Source organism: Carcharhinus amblyrhynchos, chromosome 11 (assembly GCF_965287045.1).
Source record: "Carcharhinus amblyrhynchos chromosome 11, sCarAmb.v2.hapA, whole genome shotgun sequence".
Taxonomy (NCBI): Eukaryota; Metazoa; Chordata; class Chondrichthyes; order Carcharhiniformes; family Carcharhinidae; genus Carcharhinus; species Carcharhinus amblyrhynchos.
Genome location: NC_137334.1, coordinates 49,322,691 through 49,342,584, shown reverse-complemented (window position 1 = coordinate 49,342,584; position 19,894 = coordinate 49,322,691). Strand labels below are relative to the sequence as shown.

General features: G+C 39.7%; 1 protein-coding gene across 3 annotated transcripts in view; it reads left to right on the top strand.

The window, feature by feature from the left end:
• Window positions 1-19,894, top strand: part of kalrna (kalirin RhoGEF kinase a) — a 754,589-nt gene that overhangs the window by 698,530 nt on the left and 36,165 nt on the right. For all 3 annotated transcript variants that reach the window (XM_080199056.1, XM_080199055.1, XM_080199058.1), the window contains 5 exons: window positions 1,585-1,756; window positions 6,423-6,667; window positions 12,266-12,513; window positions 13,753-13,876; window positions 15,211-15,270. In XM_080199056.1, the coding sequence (XP_080055182.1) occupies window positions 1,585-1,756; window positions 6,423-6,667; window positions 12,266-12,513; window positions 13,753-13,876; window positions 15,211-15,270 (849 nt within the window). The remainder of the gene's footprint in view (window positions 1-1,584; window positions 1,757-6,422; window positions 6,668-12,265; window positions 12,514-13,752; window positions 13,877-15,210; window positions 15,271-19,894) is intronic.

Genomic DNA, 19,894 nt, shown 5'->3' with positions numbered 1-19,894 from the left:
CAGCTTAATGGCATTTATGGACCTCAAATGCTAACTGAGACATTGGTAGAATCTTAATATTAAACATTAGCATTCCACTAACACATTAAAAAAAATCTTGTTATTTTGCTGTATTTTAATTCCAAAACTGGAAAAGGCCAGTAGAATGTGGAGCGTAGCTTTATTGGGAGCTCAGTCTTGAGCACTGGTTGAAAGGATAATATTTGCTTGACGTGAGTAACATTTCAATTCTTGCAAAAATTTGATGCTAAGGAGATTCAGGCTAAGTCTAACCATGTTTGGATGTTAGGTGCAGAGGGAAGTCACTGCATGTAACCTGTGATGTATATGGGGTGTGGTAAGTACGCCATCATGGATCATCCATGTATTTAAGAGTAACACAGTAGCACTAAGGAATTTTTTGGCCCCTCCCACTGACGGGACCTTGTGGTGCCACCGAACTCAGTCAAGTTCTGAACAGCTTGTCACATTTTCTGGCCCCACATCCACCAAGATGGAGTTGTCAAATTCCACCACAATGTCAGAAGATTGTGTTTTTGGAACAGAGGATTTATTTTTCATGGAGAGCTGTTGGCTGCGCTCTCCAGAGAATGAGAGATTTTTCAAATTATAACATTGCCTGTGCATAAGTAGATACTCAATGCTGAAAGTTCAGGATGAACAGATAGTGCAGAAACAGAAAAATTAGCAATTAAACTGGGGCAGGGATAGGAAACAGGATATAGGGAACCCTCAAGTGACTCAAACTACCCAATAAATAGATAAGCAGTAAATTTCCACAATCACTGTTACATTATTTTTCCAGGCTTTTAATGGTTCTTCCACAATATTGGGGGAGTGGAAGAATCCCTTTAAATTTAAACTGCTTCCAGTCTTGTATTTACCCTGGATGGTGATCAGGTCAGAAAATCTTAATGAATTCATGACACTCTCACCTGTTCCACATGCGATCTCTAGTCTCTGGGAACAATCACACATCAGAAAGTCAGTAGAACTGGAAATTCAGCAATAACTCGAAGAATCAATCATTTTTCACCCACTAAACTCATTTCCAGGTACAACCAGGCCACGAGGAGATCAATATCGCTCCAGTTATGCCTGGAACACATTGTACTTTTCAGTGAATCTCTATGTTAAATAATTTTGTTAGTCCATTGTTTGAGTCTTTGTTCACTGAAGTATACATTCAGTCCGCCTAACAAAGACAAGAAGAATCATGTTGCAACATGTGACATATTCTAGTAAGCCAACACACAGTGATATTGCATCTTGGTTCAATCTCTGGATCTTGCTATCATTTAACTGGACATTCAGGAGATGAAGAAATACTCTCCATTTTAGGGGAACGGAAGTCTTTCTTTAGAAGTCATCAATTATGCCGTCTAGCTTAGTGTAAAACTCAAAGTATAACCTCTGGATCCAAACAAGTTGAAGTGGATTGTAATAGAGACCCGTTAAGAAGCTTAAATAATACATACATAATATCTAATTGAAAAGCTTGCTAAGATCTATTAAGTTTTGAAAAATATTAAACCGATGCAGATTTTCAGCAATTGTTGCAATTCCTTTGTTGATTTGTTTCAGATGAGTTACCTTAATATTGAGGAGAATGTGGAAAACGAACTGTGCAAGTTTGCTCTAATATCCCGTGGAACATCTGAGCGGTTCATCTTACAGGCACCGAGCATTGAAGTCTGGCAGGCTTGGGTTCAGGATATCAATCAAGTTCTTGATGCTCAGCGAAACTTCTTAAATGGTATGCAGATCTAGTGTCTTATTTCTTCTGTCCTCCATATTGTACCTTTCAGATTTGAAAGCATATAATTAGAATTCAACTGAACTGTTCCTTACTGGCTCACTGTCACCTAGCCCTGGAGTTGTTGCATCTTTCTGTAAATTTTTTCCTTTCTCCCCTCATGTCCACCTTGTCCATGAAACCCGCCTTCTGATCCCTCAATCCTACCTCCGCCAAGCTACTGATCTTCCTGGTCCCCATTAGTCGATATTGTTGATGTAATCTCTCTCTCCAGGTGTTGTCTCACTCTCCTTCAAATCTGCTGTCATCATCCTTCGCTTAATAAAACCAATCCTGGGCACCACTGTCTTTGCAAACTACTGTCCCATCTCCAATCTCCAAGGTTCAATTCCAGCTTTGAGTGACTGTGTGGAGTTTGCAAATTGCCTCCTTGTGTGTGAGTTTCCTCCAGCTGCTCCAATCCCACAGTTCAAAAATGTGCAGATTAGGTGGATTTTTCCATGCTAAATTGCCCCTTACTGTCCCAAGATGTGTAGGTTAGGGAGATTAGCAGGGTAAATGTGTAGGATTTTGGGGATAGGGGCTGGGTAAGTTGCTCTTTCAGAGAGCCAGTGCAGACTCAATGGGCTGAACAGCCTCTTTCTGCACTAGAGGCATTTTATGAACATCTTGATTTTAACATTTCATCCTTGTTTTCAAACCCCTCCATGGCCTCTCCCCTCTCTGTCGCTGATCTTGTCTTGCCCCATAGCCCTCCAAAATATATCTGCTCATCTACTTGTCGTTTCTTGAGTGTTCCATCATTCCAGTGATGGATGCAGCTTGAGCTGCCTGGAACCTAAGCTCTGAATGCCGTCCCTGCAGCTCTCCACCTCTGCCCTGTACTTTCTTCCATGAAGGTAATCCTTAAAATCTGTCTCTTTGGCCAAACCTTTGGCCATCTAAGTAATATCTCATCATTAAGCCATGATAATGATGTCTACTTTTTCTCATATATAGTGGCATCCACATAATTGCTGTTGCAGGAAGAAATCTCTCAAATTGCGAAAACATTTGCCAAAAATATGGATTTCTATTAAGTGAGAATTAATAAAAGCAACAAAAAATAATATTAATCTGCTGAATAACCACCACTATCAGGTGCCTCAATTGACAGCACTGTCACCTCTGAGATCAGAAGGTTGTAGGGTCAAGATCCAATCCAGAGGCAGTATTTAGTGGAGGCAGCAAGATGGAGAGGTAGTGAAAGCACTGCATCACCTCCTTTACAGAAAGCCAGATGAATTGAGTGCAAGCACTTCTTTCAGATGAGCTGTTAACCTGAGGCTCCGTCAGCACTACCAGATGGACATGATGGGCCCCATGGCACTATTTGAAAAAGTGCAAGGGAGCTGCCCAGTGTTTCGTATTTTACATCACTAAACCAGATAATCTGGTTATTATCATGTTACCAAAAGAGAAAATGCTGGAAAATCTCAGCAGGTCTGGGAGCATCTGTAAGGAGAGAAAAGAGCTGACATTTTGAGTCCAAACAACCCTTTGTCAAAGCTAAAAGTGGGAGATATTTATAGTGCAGGCTGAGGGAATGGAAAGATGAGTCACAGCCACAAAAACCAGGAAAACCAGCAAATAGCTGTCCAGGGAGAGAATAAATGGAGTGAATGGCCAAACGGCAAAGAAACTAAAATGAAGACGTTGGAGGAGGGGCAGGGGGAGGAAAATGGATGGAACAGAGGTTAAATTTAGAAAAGGAGAAGCAAAGGGAGAGAAAAGGTAAGGGAAGGGGCATAAAGAGAGTGGGGAGGAAAGAAAAATGAAGAAATACAATAAAGAAACAAAAGGTAGAGAACAGTAAAAAATCAAACAAAATAGAATGAAAACAAAGAGGTCAAGATGAGGTGGAGCCAATCATCTGAAATTGTTGACTTCATATATTATCACGTTGATGTTTGTGAGAGCTTGCTGCGCACAAATTGGCTGCTGTATTTCCTACATTGCAACAGTGACTGCATACCGAAAATAATTAATTGCCTGAAAGGTGCTTTGGGGACATCCAGTGGCCATGAAAGCTGCTACATAAATGCGGGACATTATTTTTCTTTTATATTAGCTTAAATTTTACCATCTCACAGTGAGCTGAATGCAGTAAAATATCTTAAATAAAGAAACCTTGCCCACATTGTATGAGGTTTTTGATGTTGAGAAGAATGATTACATTCTTACAACATGAGCACCAAATCCAATCAACTTGAGAGGTGAACCTCTCAGGTTTAAAGGTGGCAAGTCTTGTTAAAGTGGAATTTCTGTGCTACACTCGCTTATAAATTGGAATTGCAATAAGACAATTTTCTCACAATTGGAAGTACAGGAAAGAAGTGAGATTTTAGAAATAATTCCATTTAGATAGGAATTTCAACCAAGCAAATTTCAAATAAGGATGTACAACTGTGCATAAGAACAGAAGGAGATCATTAATCCCCTTGAGCAAACTCCACCATTCAGTTAGAATCTCACTAATCTGTACCTTAACTCCATTTACCCGTCTTCAGTCTATATCCTTTGAGACTATTACCAAACAAAATTCTATCCATCTCAGACTTGAATATTTCATTTGACTCAACATCCATAGCCTTTGGAGGAGCACATTCTACATGTCAACAATCCTTCGTGTGAAAAGGGTTTCCAGATTCTAAATAACCATGGCCTAATATCAAGATGATGCACTCTTGTGTAGGATACCCCTACCAGGCAAAATAGTTTATCTGTGTCTACCCTAACCAATCCCTTTATCATTCCAAATATCTCAACCTGTCATACTCAAGACAATGCAAGTCAGGATTATGCAACCTGTCCTCATAATTTAACCTTTATGCCCTGGTATCATTCTGGTTAATCTGCAACAAGGCTCTTTCAAAGCCAATATAACCTTTCCTAAGGTTCAATACTCAATATTTACTGTCTGTACAAGGTTCTGTTTAACTGAAGTATTACCTCCTCCCCTTTGCTTCCCAGCCCCCTTGAGATAGAAATTCCATCAGCCTTTTTTTTCTGTGCACTTGCTTTTAATGAATATTTCAATAACTTTTAGTCCTCTGCAGCTCAGTTTCTCACCATTAAGAAAATATTCTGATTCAATTTTCTCAGATCCAGTGGATAACTTTATTTTCCCCACATTAAACTTCATATGTCTTAGTTTGCCTATTCATTTAGTATGTGCATGTTCTTTGTAACTCTTTTCTCCCAACCATGCAACTGCCTCCTAACATAGCTTCATCCGGAAACGTGGATGTTCAACTCTTCCTTCCTTCATAAGTTAAACAGCTTGCTTTATGTATTTTCTAAATACACAGGACCAGAATTTCTCATCAAAATAGCAGCAACACTAATTGCACTCGCTGTTATTTATGGACACAACAAATTCAGGTGTGGAGCAAATGAAAATCCAAAAGTTGCTGTCCAAGTTATGCAGCTCCATTAGTTTCACAAAACAAAATCATTTTGTCTTTTTCCCTTCCCGTTCTTAAGAATTTGCTGTATTTGTCCATTAAACTTGTTGTAGAAAGTTAAATCTTATCTATAGTTAAAGTTTTAAAAAAAGGTTGTTAGTCACAAGTAGGTTTACATTAACACTGCAATGAAGTTACTGTGAAAATCCACTAGTCGCCATACTCTGGCACCTGTTTGGGCACAGTGAGGGAGAATTTAGCATGGCCAGTACACCTAACCAGCACGTCTTTGGAGTGTGGAAGGAAACTAAAGCACCCAAAGGAAACCCATGCAGACACAGGGAGAATGTGCAAGCTCCACACAGACAATGACCCAAATTAGGGATCGAACCCGGGCCCCTGGTGTCGTGAGGCAGTGGTGCTAACCACTGTGCCACCATGCCACCCTCATATAGGTGTCAGTTAGACCTTATTCTTTCAGATGTAAGTAGATTTTTAACATGATGATTGTTAATGACTATAATATTAACTGATACCAGGATGAAGTCTAATTCCTCTAGCTTTTAATTATTGGATTTTTAAAAGAGTTTAAATAAAACATTTTTAGGCTTTTTTCTCTCTCTCTTTTGTTTCTCTCTCTATCACATTTTTCTCTCTCTCACCTCATTTGTGCTTCCTGTAGTTGATTTGACAGTAAATTAAATATTTTAACTGAAACTTCTGGGTGCCTGGCCTGTTACCACAGTTTCCAGATCCGCTGTAGAGGGTGTTACACCACAATAGCTTTCTATTCATAGTAAGCACTGGGCAAAAGCACATACAAAGGGCTGAATTTTATGGCCCTGTCTCTGAGGGGGTGGGACTGGAAAATGCCATGAACCATTCCAAAGCCTATTGACTTTGGCAGGAGGAGAAGTTCCAGCTGGTGGAAAATTCCAAACCCAAAGTCTGTCGCACATGTAAATGAATTCATCATTAACCAGAAAATCCAGCCTTGTCAACATTGTGGTCTTCTTAGTAAAAAGCTATATGAGCCTTACTTGTGCATGCCAAAGGAGCTTTACTTACACCACTGTCCAAATGATGTTGCTTTAGTATTTGAACAATATTCACAAGAATCAAAGTTACATAGCAGAGTTTAATTTTTTATAATGCCCATCATGTTTATTCTGTACTTTGATTATCTTGACCCTTCCATAACCTGTTGATCTTTGTTGCAGCACTGCAATCACCAATTGAATACATGAAAAGAGAAAGTGGTAGCCATCCCTTAGTCAGAACACAAGCGAGCCGGATACCCCAGCCCAAAATCAGGACACTCTCCTCTCCCCAAATGGGGTCTGAAAAGCCGCCAAAATCATCGGCTCACAATCCATCACTACCAGCGTTAAAGCTATCTACCTCCAATGGGACTACAAGCTTTGATGATGAACAGCAGTATGGAGACAATTACGAGCAAATCAAGGTACCTACACAAAAAAGTCCTTCAAACTTCTTCAACAATATATGACTAACCAGAGGAGCTGGCAATCAACAGCTCAAGTTGATCAGGCTCTTAACTTGCAAAACTGGTTAAGATTTGTGCAATCTATGCAATTATTCTAACAAACATTTCATTAGAGACTAATACTCCTGAGGTAAAGATGTGGACAGAATTTCCAACAAATGATGAAATGTTTGTAACAGTATAGTCATCTATTTCCAAGTGGCTGTAAATGATGGCACACTCTCGGTAACACATGAATGTAATTTACATAACAAAATGTACACAGGTAATTACATAATAACTGTATGAAGTCACCATATAAGACTATCAAGACATATTGTGAACTTGCTCAACTGTACACATCTCGGATGGGCGATCTTTGCAAGTTGCAAAACATACAATCTGACCTTAAAACAATTCTTCCTGTTGCTGGAATTAACTTTCTTTCCTTTCAAAAGATATATGAAGAGGAATCAAAATATATGCAAGTCTTTTACCAGTGAGATTTCTTTCACCAGGCATTAATTGTTAACAGAAATTATGTTATTTGATTTGCTGTGTCATTGACTGAATTCAATGATGACCCATTTTATAAATAACTTGTTTCTTAATATCATTTGGTTTAAGTTATTCAATGGATTTATCTGTGCTTAGAAAAGATGTCATTTTACTTCCAGTGCCTGTAGCATTGAGCATAACCACACACAATACAAAGGAGGAAACCCCTACGAACCTATGGTCTTCCTTCATGTATAACGATTATTACGGGACAAAGAAAATTAATTAATGTTTTCTAACACCGAGACATTAAAATTACTAGGACGTTTGGGGGTAAGCTCATGGTATAGAACGGTGGGATTTTTTATGAACAAGGAAGTTTGAGTCATTCGGACTGATCCATGAGGTACGATGCTGCCAAGATTATCTGATACAAGTGTTTGAAATGTCTGGAAACATTATGCACTAATTTCTGCAGTTTAATACTGTTTTTTAGAATCTTTTTTCATATTTTTCCATACAAAGACCTATGATTTTCTTTTCACTGCCTTTCTCTCTGTCAACCTGATGGAAGATTTTTGTACTTTAATTTGCAGTCGGGGCATCCGGAGAGCAGAAGCAACTTTCTGTGTGGCATGTCCCTTTATTTCATTTACATTGAAGAGGACAGGATAAAGCAAAGAAGTATCAGCAGCGCAGACTTGAGCAATATGATAGCACAGGTCTTCACTGAAGGCTTCTGTTCTGTGGATCACTGTGTACCTCGCCAACAATGCCTTACATTCTTTTCCTTCATTTTCAAATCAAGGGACATTCCCTCAAACTATAACACGTGCTACCATATCACAATTGTCCTCTTTCCCCCATAGGACGATGCCAATAACCATCACCTGAGTGAAGACATCACGCCTCATTAGTTCACACTCTTCTTTATGACTCTGACAGCATGAATAACAAAGTGTCATATCAGTGTACATTCCATTTTATTGTGATAAAATTTCAAAATGCATACAATCAACATTTATTTTTAAAGTACTGTGCCATCCATGGGTGTCTATATTTGCATTTTACCATCTATTTTCCGGGTGCTGTCTAAGAAGTAGATTGCTGAAGTTAGTTAACTGCTCATGCTCCACAAAAGGCTCATGGACTGAGAGAACTTGTCTCATGGCAGCTTGTTCTTGGCAGGGTGCCACTGCAAGCTGCAGCTAAGCGCGTGGCTCTTGGATAGTCTGCCTTCAACCTTCCACTGGCTTGGTGTTCTGAGGTGCAAAGCTGGATGCCTGGCATGTGTGCTATGTTGAACATCAGCCATTGCCTCAGACCAATGGCTTTAATGATGTCTGGTCTAGTACTAGTTTTAGAATGCTGAACAAAGCAGCTATTAACTGTGGAAGAGGTGATTCATACTATAACTACATTCTGTCCCTACATCCTGCAGAGTTGCAGTATGTACTTCTGTGAAGATAGAGGCACCCACTGATCCCAGACCACTTCTTAGCTGAGAGATCTGATTCCAGTAAAGGTGTTTGAAAGGAAGAAAAAGCATTTACGATGTTGCTGCATGGGCCTGTTAGTCATGGCTGCAGTACGTTTTCAGAGATTGACCTCAGAGTCTGCATGTAGGTATGGTATTGCTCAAACATTATTCTTCTCAAGTGCAATCCTTGAACTGGAAACTAGATTACTCAGTTAACTCTATACACTTAGATTAGGAATATTTAGGAATCATGGGGAGCCCATAATTCAAAGGCAGCCCTTTACCCAGCCTCTAGAGGAATAGTGGCATATCCTCACTCACTGCTCCAGCTCCATCATGCCTTGTAAATCACTTGTTTCCACATCCTTGCCACCCGCTATTTATTTATCCCTCGGTAAATATCTTTTGAATTGGTGCCTCGGAGAAAGGAAGCAAGTGTGATTCAGAGATTATGTTGGAGGAGGCAGGATAGAGGAAAATGGAACATGACAAAGCAGCTGGAAGGTGTGACCTTTATCCTCCTCTTCCAGATCAATACCATTCTCTTCCTCCTGTACCTTTATGCTACTGTGCTGGATTTTCAGGAAAATCAAAATGAGAGGAACCGAGAAAGTTTTCTGTGTGTTGAAAGGAAGCTGCTTTTAAATCTCCCACTTCCAGGTTGATAAATGCATGATAAATCATACAGATCTTGCCATGGAAACTGTGAAGATCAGTAGTACCTTTCAGACACAAGGTTAATAACTCAAGTACATGTTGTGTTATTAACCTTGTGTCTGAAAGTGATCTTTACAGTTTGATTTATCACGCATTTATCATCCAGGAAGTGGGAGATTTAAAAGCAGCGATACTCACTATGGTGACAATCCTTTATGAGCTAACTATAGAATATACAGTAGATTACAGTGAGGCTAATAATTGAAGAATGTGTGCCAATGGCAAGGAAAAGTCAAGATCTAAAGGTGTTAGATTATTAAAGTGGAAGGTAGGAATCTTAAGTGGTGCAAACAAGTAAGGGGACTGTGTACATACTGGAAGTAAAGTCTTGTGTGATTCTTTTGGATGAGGCCCTGTCCTTAGATCTCTGAGTACTGATTATGTTTGTTTACAGGCTACACAGAAGTTTCCAAGAAGTTCAGTTATTTACACTCATTTTACCTTGGTTTTACACCAATGACTGCACCAGTAAGATTGTAAATCAGCAGACCTAAGAAATCTAAGTATAACTTCTGCAGGTCATGAACATGTGATTTTCTTTTTAAAAGAAGACAATGGCAGGGGAGCTCATTGGAAAATTCTCACTCATTCTTCTTTGGGAATATAAAAAGAAGTTTAAACAATCAATTCTTATGTGATATTAGAATTTTATAAACTCCTCTAATAGAGTAACTGGCACAATCTTATTCATTTTCTTCTAAAGATAATCTTTTGATTTACTAATCTAATGTCCCATTAAATATTAAGTGGTGTGTATCAACTGCCAATCAAATGCTTTTCAGTCAGACATTTCTGTAAAAGTTCATAAAATGTTGACCATTGGAATTTGAAATTTATTTTATATTCAATGTGCCAATATTCACATGACATGTGCAATGATCTTAGCCATGTAACCTGCTCAAATGGTGTTTGTTTCAACAGGAAAATCAAAGGAATTTAACATGGGCACTCAAAATCAATCCACCAAATATGCAATATAAATGTTTACATGGTAACTCTTCATAATATGAAGATTTGTAATAAGTGAAATTAATATTTTGGCATCACAAGGTAGTTAGATTACTCAGTTAACTCTATACACTTAGATTAGGAATATTCTGTCTCTACACTTTATTTAGTAAACCCATTTGATTACACAAATCATATGCAGAACATGTGGCACCATTGTGTTCGACAACAGTATTTCAGATTAAACCAAGATACTGGTGTAAAGTTCCTTTTACTTCACAGAGACTGGTTTCGGATGCCACTGATCACTGTAGGTGTCTCTCTCCTGCAGGTATTCAAACCACAACCCAGAAGTTTCATGCTGGGACAGCCTCACAAGAGAGAGGGAGAAGCTCACTGTTTATCCCTGACCAGTGAGCTCGCCCTTATTCCACACAAGTTACCATGGCTGCCACGTAGAACCGTCTCTCTTGTAGCAGTGAAATACAACCCAGAAGTGCAATCCACTGGGATAACTTCACGGGAGAGAGAGAAGGGGGGGGTGCACTGTTTATTCCTGACCAGCAGACCCCCTTGAGTGAGCAGTTTCAAAATGCTTGGATGTTTTACGGTTCTAAACCGTGGAATTTTATGTACTGGCTTTTTAGTGACTCAGCAGGACAGACAATGAGAGAGAGACTGGTTGAAGTTAATTGGAAATAATTAATTCAAGAAAAACTTCAACCAAACTCAGTCAATAAAACATACACACTACAATACTATGCATTGGAAAGAAAATTCTAATGGCACAACATAGATTCTTAGCATTACACAATTTACACAAAAAAAACCTAGACCTCCCCTCAACTTTTACCTAATTGGGGGATTTCTGAACCTGAGAGAACATATTCACCACTCCTCGGATCGCTTTAAAAACAAAAGTCCTTGCAGCTGCTGAGAAAATAGTTGATCTCTTGCTTGCTGCTGTCTCTTCTTGTTCTTTCCTCTGTCTGTGAAGTATTTGTCTGACTGGGCACCTGAATTCACTCCTTTCTGACTTCATTCACCTCTCCCAGAAAAATTTGAGAGAGCTCCTGAAAGCTCAACCATCTCTTGTCTTGGCCAGAGTTTGACATTTTTTAAAAGGCAGTTTCCTTAATCAAATTGGCTAACTCCTCCCAAAGGCCAATTTCAGAACAATGGGGTGCAAAGTGCTTACAAGATGAAACTGATTTGATCAGTTTCAATGACAAAGAGCCCAAACTGTTTTCGGAGGTATCTGATATGCTGCTAAGTGTTCCAAGGTACTCTCCTGGAACTGCTAAACGTTTTCCCATTAGTGAAGGCATTATTCTATATAGCGGGGGTAAAACTCCATTGTCTCTCCTGTAGTTGGTCAGGGCTATCGACATCCCTCTGCATAATCTTGTCAGCTAGTTTCCCATCTGAATCTTGAACTCCCAACTTGAATAAATTTCAGTAAAATGACTGCTTGGGACTATCTATTTAAAATGTAGAGAAATAAAAGTTTATAGAAATTTTATAAGTTGGTCACTCATGGACCCCTTTGTTCACTTCTTGGACGGCCTGGTGGTGTTGTATATTCCAATGTCTGGTTTGCAGCTATTTTGCTTGAATGTAACCTTTTAAAATAATACTTTAAAATACCCATTTTTCCACATGAAATTGGCCATGTTGTATCAGGTTTGGTACAATGCCCATGTAGCCTATGGAGTTCATCCAAATGATGGACTTGCAACATCTTACACTGGTAATGGTAGGGAGGACGAAAAGTAGACAAACATTTTATTACTCTCACTTTGTGGATTGATTTTTAAACCAGCTTTCCTAAAGATCAACATTAGAAAATCACAGTCCTCCTCTAATCTCTGACAGGCTCTCGGACTGTGAATGCAGACAGTGAATTCTAATTAGATGCTGTTTGCTTTGCACAGAATAACACTGCTGGATGCAATGGGACCTCGACCATGTTGGTCACTCAAGATTATGGTGCAGTGAAGGAGAATGAGATCTGCGTGTTTCAGGGAGAGCTGGTTCAGGTCCTCGCCATTAACCAACAAAACATGTTCCTGGTGTACCGGCCTGCGAATGAACACTCCCCTGCTGCTGAAGGGTGGATTCCAGGCTTTATCCTGAGTTACACCACTGACTACTCCACAGGGCCTGACGAAGGAAGCATCAAGTAAGTGCCAGGTGGCTGCCCTGGAAGCAGTGTGTGGATGTAAAGAAAAAGATGGCGGGTTTCCCCTCCTGAGTTTATTCTCAAGCCTGTTGGAACAAACTTCAGAAGTACCCAGCGAATGCTGGATCTTCAGCTTAGAGGAGCCATGTCTGGCAGCTCCATTTTTCTGTTAATATTTGAAATACAAGTGACAAATATGCAGTCATGGCATGTTTTCCTTTTAACGCTCACTACACTAACGTGGAAATGACTGGACTTGGAAGTATATTTATGTTGTGTTACTAATATGTTTGTTTTGACTTTTATAATCATTTGGCATCAGGCCTGATGTTGAACTGAGGCCTAACTCCTCCAAAAGGAGAGATCTTTTGTTGTCTATGGGAATTTGTACAGCATGTAATTTTTTCAAAATTTTCTTTTTGTTTCAAAGTTATTGACAGTATATTGTAAAAAAAACTTTTTTTTTGTTTTGCCAGGACTCCTCCTAATACATTCCTGTACAAAAATATTTTGCACTATTTAATATGCCCATATAAATAAAGTCAGGTTGTGCAATATAGTCCGAATGCTATTCGTTGTACCTGTAATGTAACTAATAATAAATGTATTTTAAATATGTAAAATAAATCTTGAATATGAGCATGTTTTAATTAAGTAAAATGGTAAAAACTGTTCTGCTAAATTCTAAAGTGCATTGATTAGAGGTGCAACATTTGTACAGACTTGTATTGTTACACCCGAAAGCACGCATTCCCTGAACTGATAATGTTTAGGGCTTACACCTCATCTATGTTTAGCTTCAGGTTTTATCACATGTGGCCAATTATCAGTATCACATTTTAACCATTGATTTTGGTGAATCATTTGTCTCTTTCCACCAATACCTTCTGCCATTTTCAACCAGTATACAGTACTTCATAATCTCATAGGATGTTAAATGTGCATTATCACTGAGTGTTGAAGGAAATGCAAATAACAAACTTAGATCCTATGAGATTATGTGATGCTCAGAAGAGAGGCATTGAAGATTTCCTCCTCTTGGGTAATTGTTACTCAATCTGTTAATTTTTCTGCCAGTGGAAATAAGACATTTTTGGTTGATTTTGTTTTGAAAGCATACCATGTATTTTTTTTCTGGGTTTTTTTTCTGCTGACGGCTGAAGGGGATTGTTTTTTGGCCCCATATCCATCAGAAGCCTAGGATATTCAAGTTATTTGGTGCATTTTTTGGTACAACAGGAAGTCATGTTCTTGGCATTTGAGAAAACGTGAAGAAAAGGAGAGCAGTGGGAAAAATGAAGGGAGGTTTGACAATGATGCCCGTAAATCCAAGGATATTCTGACCAACAAAGCCTCTGTTGATGTGAGTAAGTCGACATTAAGGAGCTATGCGTAGATACAGTAAAGGTCTAGTCACAAGGTACTACCCTTCACTATTACAGAAGAATTAAAATGGTTAATGCACACAAGCTATCTCAACAACTTCGTAATTTCAGAAGTAGTGGTGTGAGTTTCTTTTATTACCTCCAAATTACAGATTTGTTTTGTAACTTGATGAGATTAATAGCATTAACCATTCACTGGTACTGAAGTTATGATAACTGAACAAAGTACAACGTTATTAGTGGTGCAAAATGTTTAAAATACCATATCAGATTCACTAAACTTAAAAAGGTTCCTGAGTAAATGCCAACCTTGTCACTTGACCTTTAAAGAATAGCCTATTTCAGCAGCCCACCATTAACACTTACCTTTGGAACTAACATTATCAGAAACAAGCACATCAGTGTTGGCAGTAATAATGTTGCTGATTTGTTGTCACTAAATGCACTCTTGTTTATTGCAGATTGTGGGTGTGTCTGGAGTTCTGAGAACACAGTGTACCATAATTCTTTTTGCTGCAATTGTGAATAAATTAATTTTTTAACAAATTTGTTGTCTGTTATCTTACTGTGTGTAAAGTGTGAACTCACTCAAGGCATGGAATAATGTTGACTTGGGCAGCTGAAGTTATTTTGCAGGTCCATCTCTATGAATGAACTTGAAAAGAAGCTCTTAAGCTATTTTTAATTTGTCTACAGTGAAATTTCTCTCAATAACTTCTTTAATAACTATTTTAAAACATCAGTTAAAATGCACTCCTCCCTTTGCGAAGCAGACTACAGCACCCCCCCACCCCCCCCAAATATGCAGCCGCCCAGACCTTATGTACCATCTCTCCTGAACAAAATAGAAACTTTAATGACTCATATTCTCCACATCACAAAAATCAACTTCCTTACTGGTGACGATGATTGAGCCTTCAGGTTCATGGATTTTGGTCAACGTTTTTTTTTACAATCGTGCATTAGGTTAGATTACCCCCATTTGGCAAATATGGGCATGTACTTTTGGTAACTTGAATAAAGGACCCAGTGCATCATGTCATATGCTGCGCATATTTTTCTATTGCTAAATTATGTGCTGCAGAATTTGAGAAAATGTGAAGCCAGAATAAGCTTTCTAATTAGCTGTATCTCTTGAATAGATATACTTTGATCTCAAGTTTTTGTGAGAAGACTCATAAAAAAGATTAATGGTTTCAGTCATTGATGTGCTGGTTATAGTTTTAGTCAAGAATTGAATTTTGAACTCAAGTGTAACTGACCACTCTCCTAATTCTAACTTTGCTTTTTTCTCCCTCATGCTGCACTAAAGGAGTCTAACAGTTCTGAGGAATCCGAATGTGATGATCTTGATCCTAAAACTAGCATGGAGGTAGTTACGACTGTTTTGCATGTGATATTCGAACAAGTTTGCCAATTAGGTATTGGTAATTGAGAGTCACTGATGATCAAGCCTCAATTTTCATTTTCTTTAAATTGGAGATTTTTGCCATTGACTTTCATTCTTTTGCTTGTAGGATTATATGAGTGTGCTATAAAGAATTGTAAAATCCTCATTGGTGCATTGTTGATTTCAGCCAGACCAGTAGGTAAGACACTGAAAGGATTCCAGCTGCTTGGCTTTTTGAAAGAAGTAAGGAAAATAGGAAAATGATTTGCATTTCCATCACCTCCAAATGCACTTCAGCCTACTCACCACTCACCAACTGGCCAAAGTACATCAGTAAGAAGGACCCTGAACATATCCAATGTTGTCCATTAGTTTTCTCAGTTATAAAAGAGATGGACAGGATTGCCAATCCATCCTCAAAGTTAATAGGAAAATAATTTAAGCTATGTGTCTCAGTCCTTTTACAAATTTGTTAAATATGCTCTATATTGGCTTGGGGAAAAATATAAGACAAATGATTCATTTGCAACTGATTATTTTTGACCATTTTGACCATTGTCTATGTGAGGGAAAGGAGGAGAAGAGGTGGTGGTGAGGGGGAGGAGGAGAGGTGGTGGTGAGGGAGAGGAGGAGGAGAGGTGGTGGTGAGGGAGAGGAGGAGGAGGAAGAGGGGTGGTGAGGGAGAGGAGGAGGAGGAAGAGGGGTGGTGAGGGAGAGGAGGAGGAGGAGGGGGTGGTGGTGAGGAGGAGGAGGAGGGTGGTAGTGAGGGTGGTGTAATATTGTAACTTATTTATATTAGCAAAAATCACCAGTATGTAATTAAATTTATTTTAAATATAGTGGCATTTTTTCCTGGAAAGTGGAAAATATATGTAAGCACTTGTACTGATAATCTTATTTTAGTGGGAAAAAAACTGTTGCAGTTAAATAGTATACCACCATCTAAGCTGATTTAAATCTACCTGTCACACCCTCATTCCACCCTAACTGTACTCCTGCTCCCACTAAGGCCTTTATGATCTTCCATCAATGTAAGTTCCATCTTCACACACTCAAGTCCAAAAACCATAGGCTCACACAATTGACACAGATTGGTGGTCTTTAATTGCCATGACCACTCAAAAGAGTATGGCCAAAAAATTGGGTCATATCTGAGTTGGGTTGTGATTCCATTCCAGTCTCTGCAGCTATTGAGGCTGGCAGCAGAGCCACATCAAATTAGTCCTGGGGCATGACTTGTTTGTTACTTCCGAGCTATGGGCACAACTTCTAGCTCCAGAGGTGCACTTGTGATGGCAGGGATAAGCAAGATCAACCAGCTCAGATGAAGTCCTCAGGATAATATATGAAAGAAAAATGTACACTGTTGGTTCGAAGCTTCCAGTAGTTTCTTTAAATGATCCCAGATTTAGCTACTGAGCACCAAAAGAAACTAGCTATAACATGCACAGCATATAATGGGGCCATTTGAATTCAAATTAGTGATGGGGCCTGAAGTAGACATTGACCAGAATTCTCCTGCCACTCATGCCCCACTGCCACTGCCCAAAGCGAAAGAATACTGTTAGCATAAACAGCCAGAGAATCCCGCCATTATGTCCTTAATCAGCATGTCCAGTTGCCCCAACATTGCAGTGTCGGGTGCAAGCCCTGGAAACTGAGCATTTTTAATCAGTGTGGCAGATGGCATACTTCTGGTAAAATCTGAGTGCATGAACACCATATTAGGCTCTGAGGCCATTTTATGTAACTAAATTTTTCTACCTCAGGATCATCCTGATAGCTAACTTCAATTGCAGACTTTTCTCAGTAAAAGTTGCTGCAAATTGTCCAACCCCTTGGTTGCCAACTCTAAGCAAATTCATGTTCTTCACACCACAATGGTTACCTTCCTTACTCATCCAGTTCTTTTCTCAATATTTGTCAATATCCAAATAGGTTCCCATTGTTCAAAAGGTGTACTCTTTCCATTTAAAACTGCCAGAAAAGAGCTTTCAGATGTAAAGTGCTTAGATATGGGCAATAGTAGGGTGAAGAGATTGAGTGTTTTTTTTAAGAAGGAGGTAATGGTTTTTAGATTTGTAACTTTCCTACAGGCGTTTAAAACCTCTTCAAAACTTATATCCCTGACTTTTTAACCAAGTCTTCCATATCTGAAACTATTCGTACCATGTTTGCATCTCAAGGCAGCTTATTACTTTAAAGATTTGATGCCATGCAAGTTATATTAGTATGTTTAACCAACAGTATGCTTTCTGATTTTAAATGTAATTTAAAATGTAATGGGTATTGAGGCAAGTCTTGTTTTTTCTAGTTTTCTTCATATCACTAATGACTTTTGAGTGATATATGCAGCATATGGCTTAACAATATAAATTTTATCATTTGAGCAAATCATTCAGCAATGCCATCACAACAAAAACAGAAAATGCTGGACGATGTGTCACCTAGACTCGAAACATTGGTTCTATTCTCTCTCCACAAATGCTGAGAGACCTGCTGAGATTTTCCAGCATTTTCTGTTTTTGTTTCAGATTCCAGCATCCACAGTATTTTGCTTTTATTCAGCAGTGCCATGTTGTCTTTAAAATCCTGGGTAACGACTCAAGAGATCTTTCTGAATAAGAAAATATCAGTGTAGACACTGCTGGTTATTGGTTGTGATTTAGGTTGACATTAAGAGTATTGCACAGCTCTGGATAACCAAGTTCATCTGCAAAGAAAATTTGCCAGGATCTGTTCAATTTTGCAGATTTTCAATGTTTTCTGTTATGTGTCAGCCTTTGTTGCCTCTGAGACAGGAGATTAATGGTTCAAGCCCCGCTCAAGAGCTCTGAAGGGAGAAATTGAGTTGCCTCAGCTTGACATTATTGGCCACAGAGAGTGATTCCTGCACAGGGGTGTCTGAAGTCCAAATGCCATTGGGCCTCAGACCAGTCAGCAGCGTACACCTACCATGCAATGTCCCAAACAGGGCAAAGGCAAAGCTACATTGAAATGCTGAGCCACTTTGAGAAGGGATATGGGATCCCTACAGTACAGAAGGAGGCCATTTGGCCCATCGAAACTGCACTGTCATCATCCCACCCTATCCCCGTGACCCCACATATTTACCCTGCTAATCCCCCTGTAACTAGGGTCAATTTAGCATGGCCAATCAACCTAACCCACACATCTTTGGACTGTGGGAAGAAACCAGAGCACCTGGAGGAAACCCATGCAGACACAGGGAGAATGTGCAAACTTTGCACAGTGACCCAAGCTGGGAATTGAACCCAGTCTCTGGCGTTGTGAGGCAGCAGTGCTAACCACTGTGCCACCATGCCACCCTCCCGTACCGTGGGGGAGGTGGTGAAGAAGGAGCTGAGTAGGAACCAGCAGTGGAATGTTTTGCCCTGAAATTGGTCCTTTCTGCCCCTTTACAACAGAGAAATTGAGACAAGGAGCACGATTTCTCCTCATTGTCTAGTTATATGTTGCATTATTGTTGGTGGAGCTTTGCTGTGCCCAAAATTGCTACTTAAGACTCTCCGAAAATACTTACTAATTGTGAAGTGTTTTAGGATATCCTGAGTCAATACTGAAATTATATACAGACTGGATGGCCGCTTTACAGAACACCTTCGCTCAGTCCACATGTGTGACCTCAACCTTCCGACTGCTTTCCGCTTTAACTCAGCATCTTGCTCTCATGTCTATATGTCCATCCTTGATCTGCTGCAGTGCTTTAGTGAAGCCTGGCATAAGCTAGAGGAGCAGCACCTCATCTTCCAGTTGGGTGCATTGCAGCCATTGGGATTCAGCGTTGAGTTTGGCAGCTTTAGATTGTGATTTTTCTCTTCCATTTTAAACCCTTTTTTTCAAATATCCCAAGCATGTACTGCCTCAATGCAAAACAACCCCCCCCCCAACTCCTCCCACACACAGCCATCTGTCTTTAGGTTTTAAAGTTGCTACATCTAGTTGCAATCTCTCACAGCTACACTTTAATAATTAGTACAACCTTCCTCCCTTCAGCTCTGATGAAGAACCAAAAGGACTCAACTCTGCTTTCACTCTTCCAGGTGCTGCCTGACCTGCTGAGCTTTTCCAGCATCCTCTGTTCTTGTTTCAGATTCCAGCATCTGCAGTAGTTTGAAATTCACCAGTTGGCTCAGTATGTGATAAGTTATGCAATAGTGCACCTTGTATTTTTTACACATACAGCTTTAATGCAGAGTTAATGGTGGAATTCTCCCGAAAGAAGTGTCAAATTTGTCTGAAAACTGGAGTATTCATGTTTTTTTCAAGAGTTTCAAAATGAATCTCCCACACTCTGTGCACTGCAGAGTGCATGAGTGTGATTCACTCCAAAATTTGGGGGTGGAGCCTATTCCCACCCGAGAAACCGGCAACATAGTGCTGGACGGGTCACTGCACGTGTGCCGATCTGTCAGTGCCGAAATCGGCACAAGCGCAGTAGCCCAACACTACCTGCCTGCCAATTGCCGGACACCCCTGTGACCACTTCTCACCACTCTGAGAACTATGCCTAGCTCCTGAGGGGGGTGGAGGGGGGGGGCTGCGGTTCGAGGCTAGCCAGACATGCCTGGGGAGGGCCAGCGAT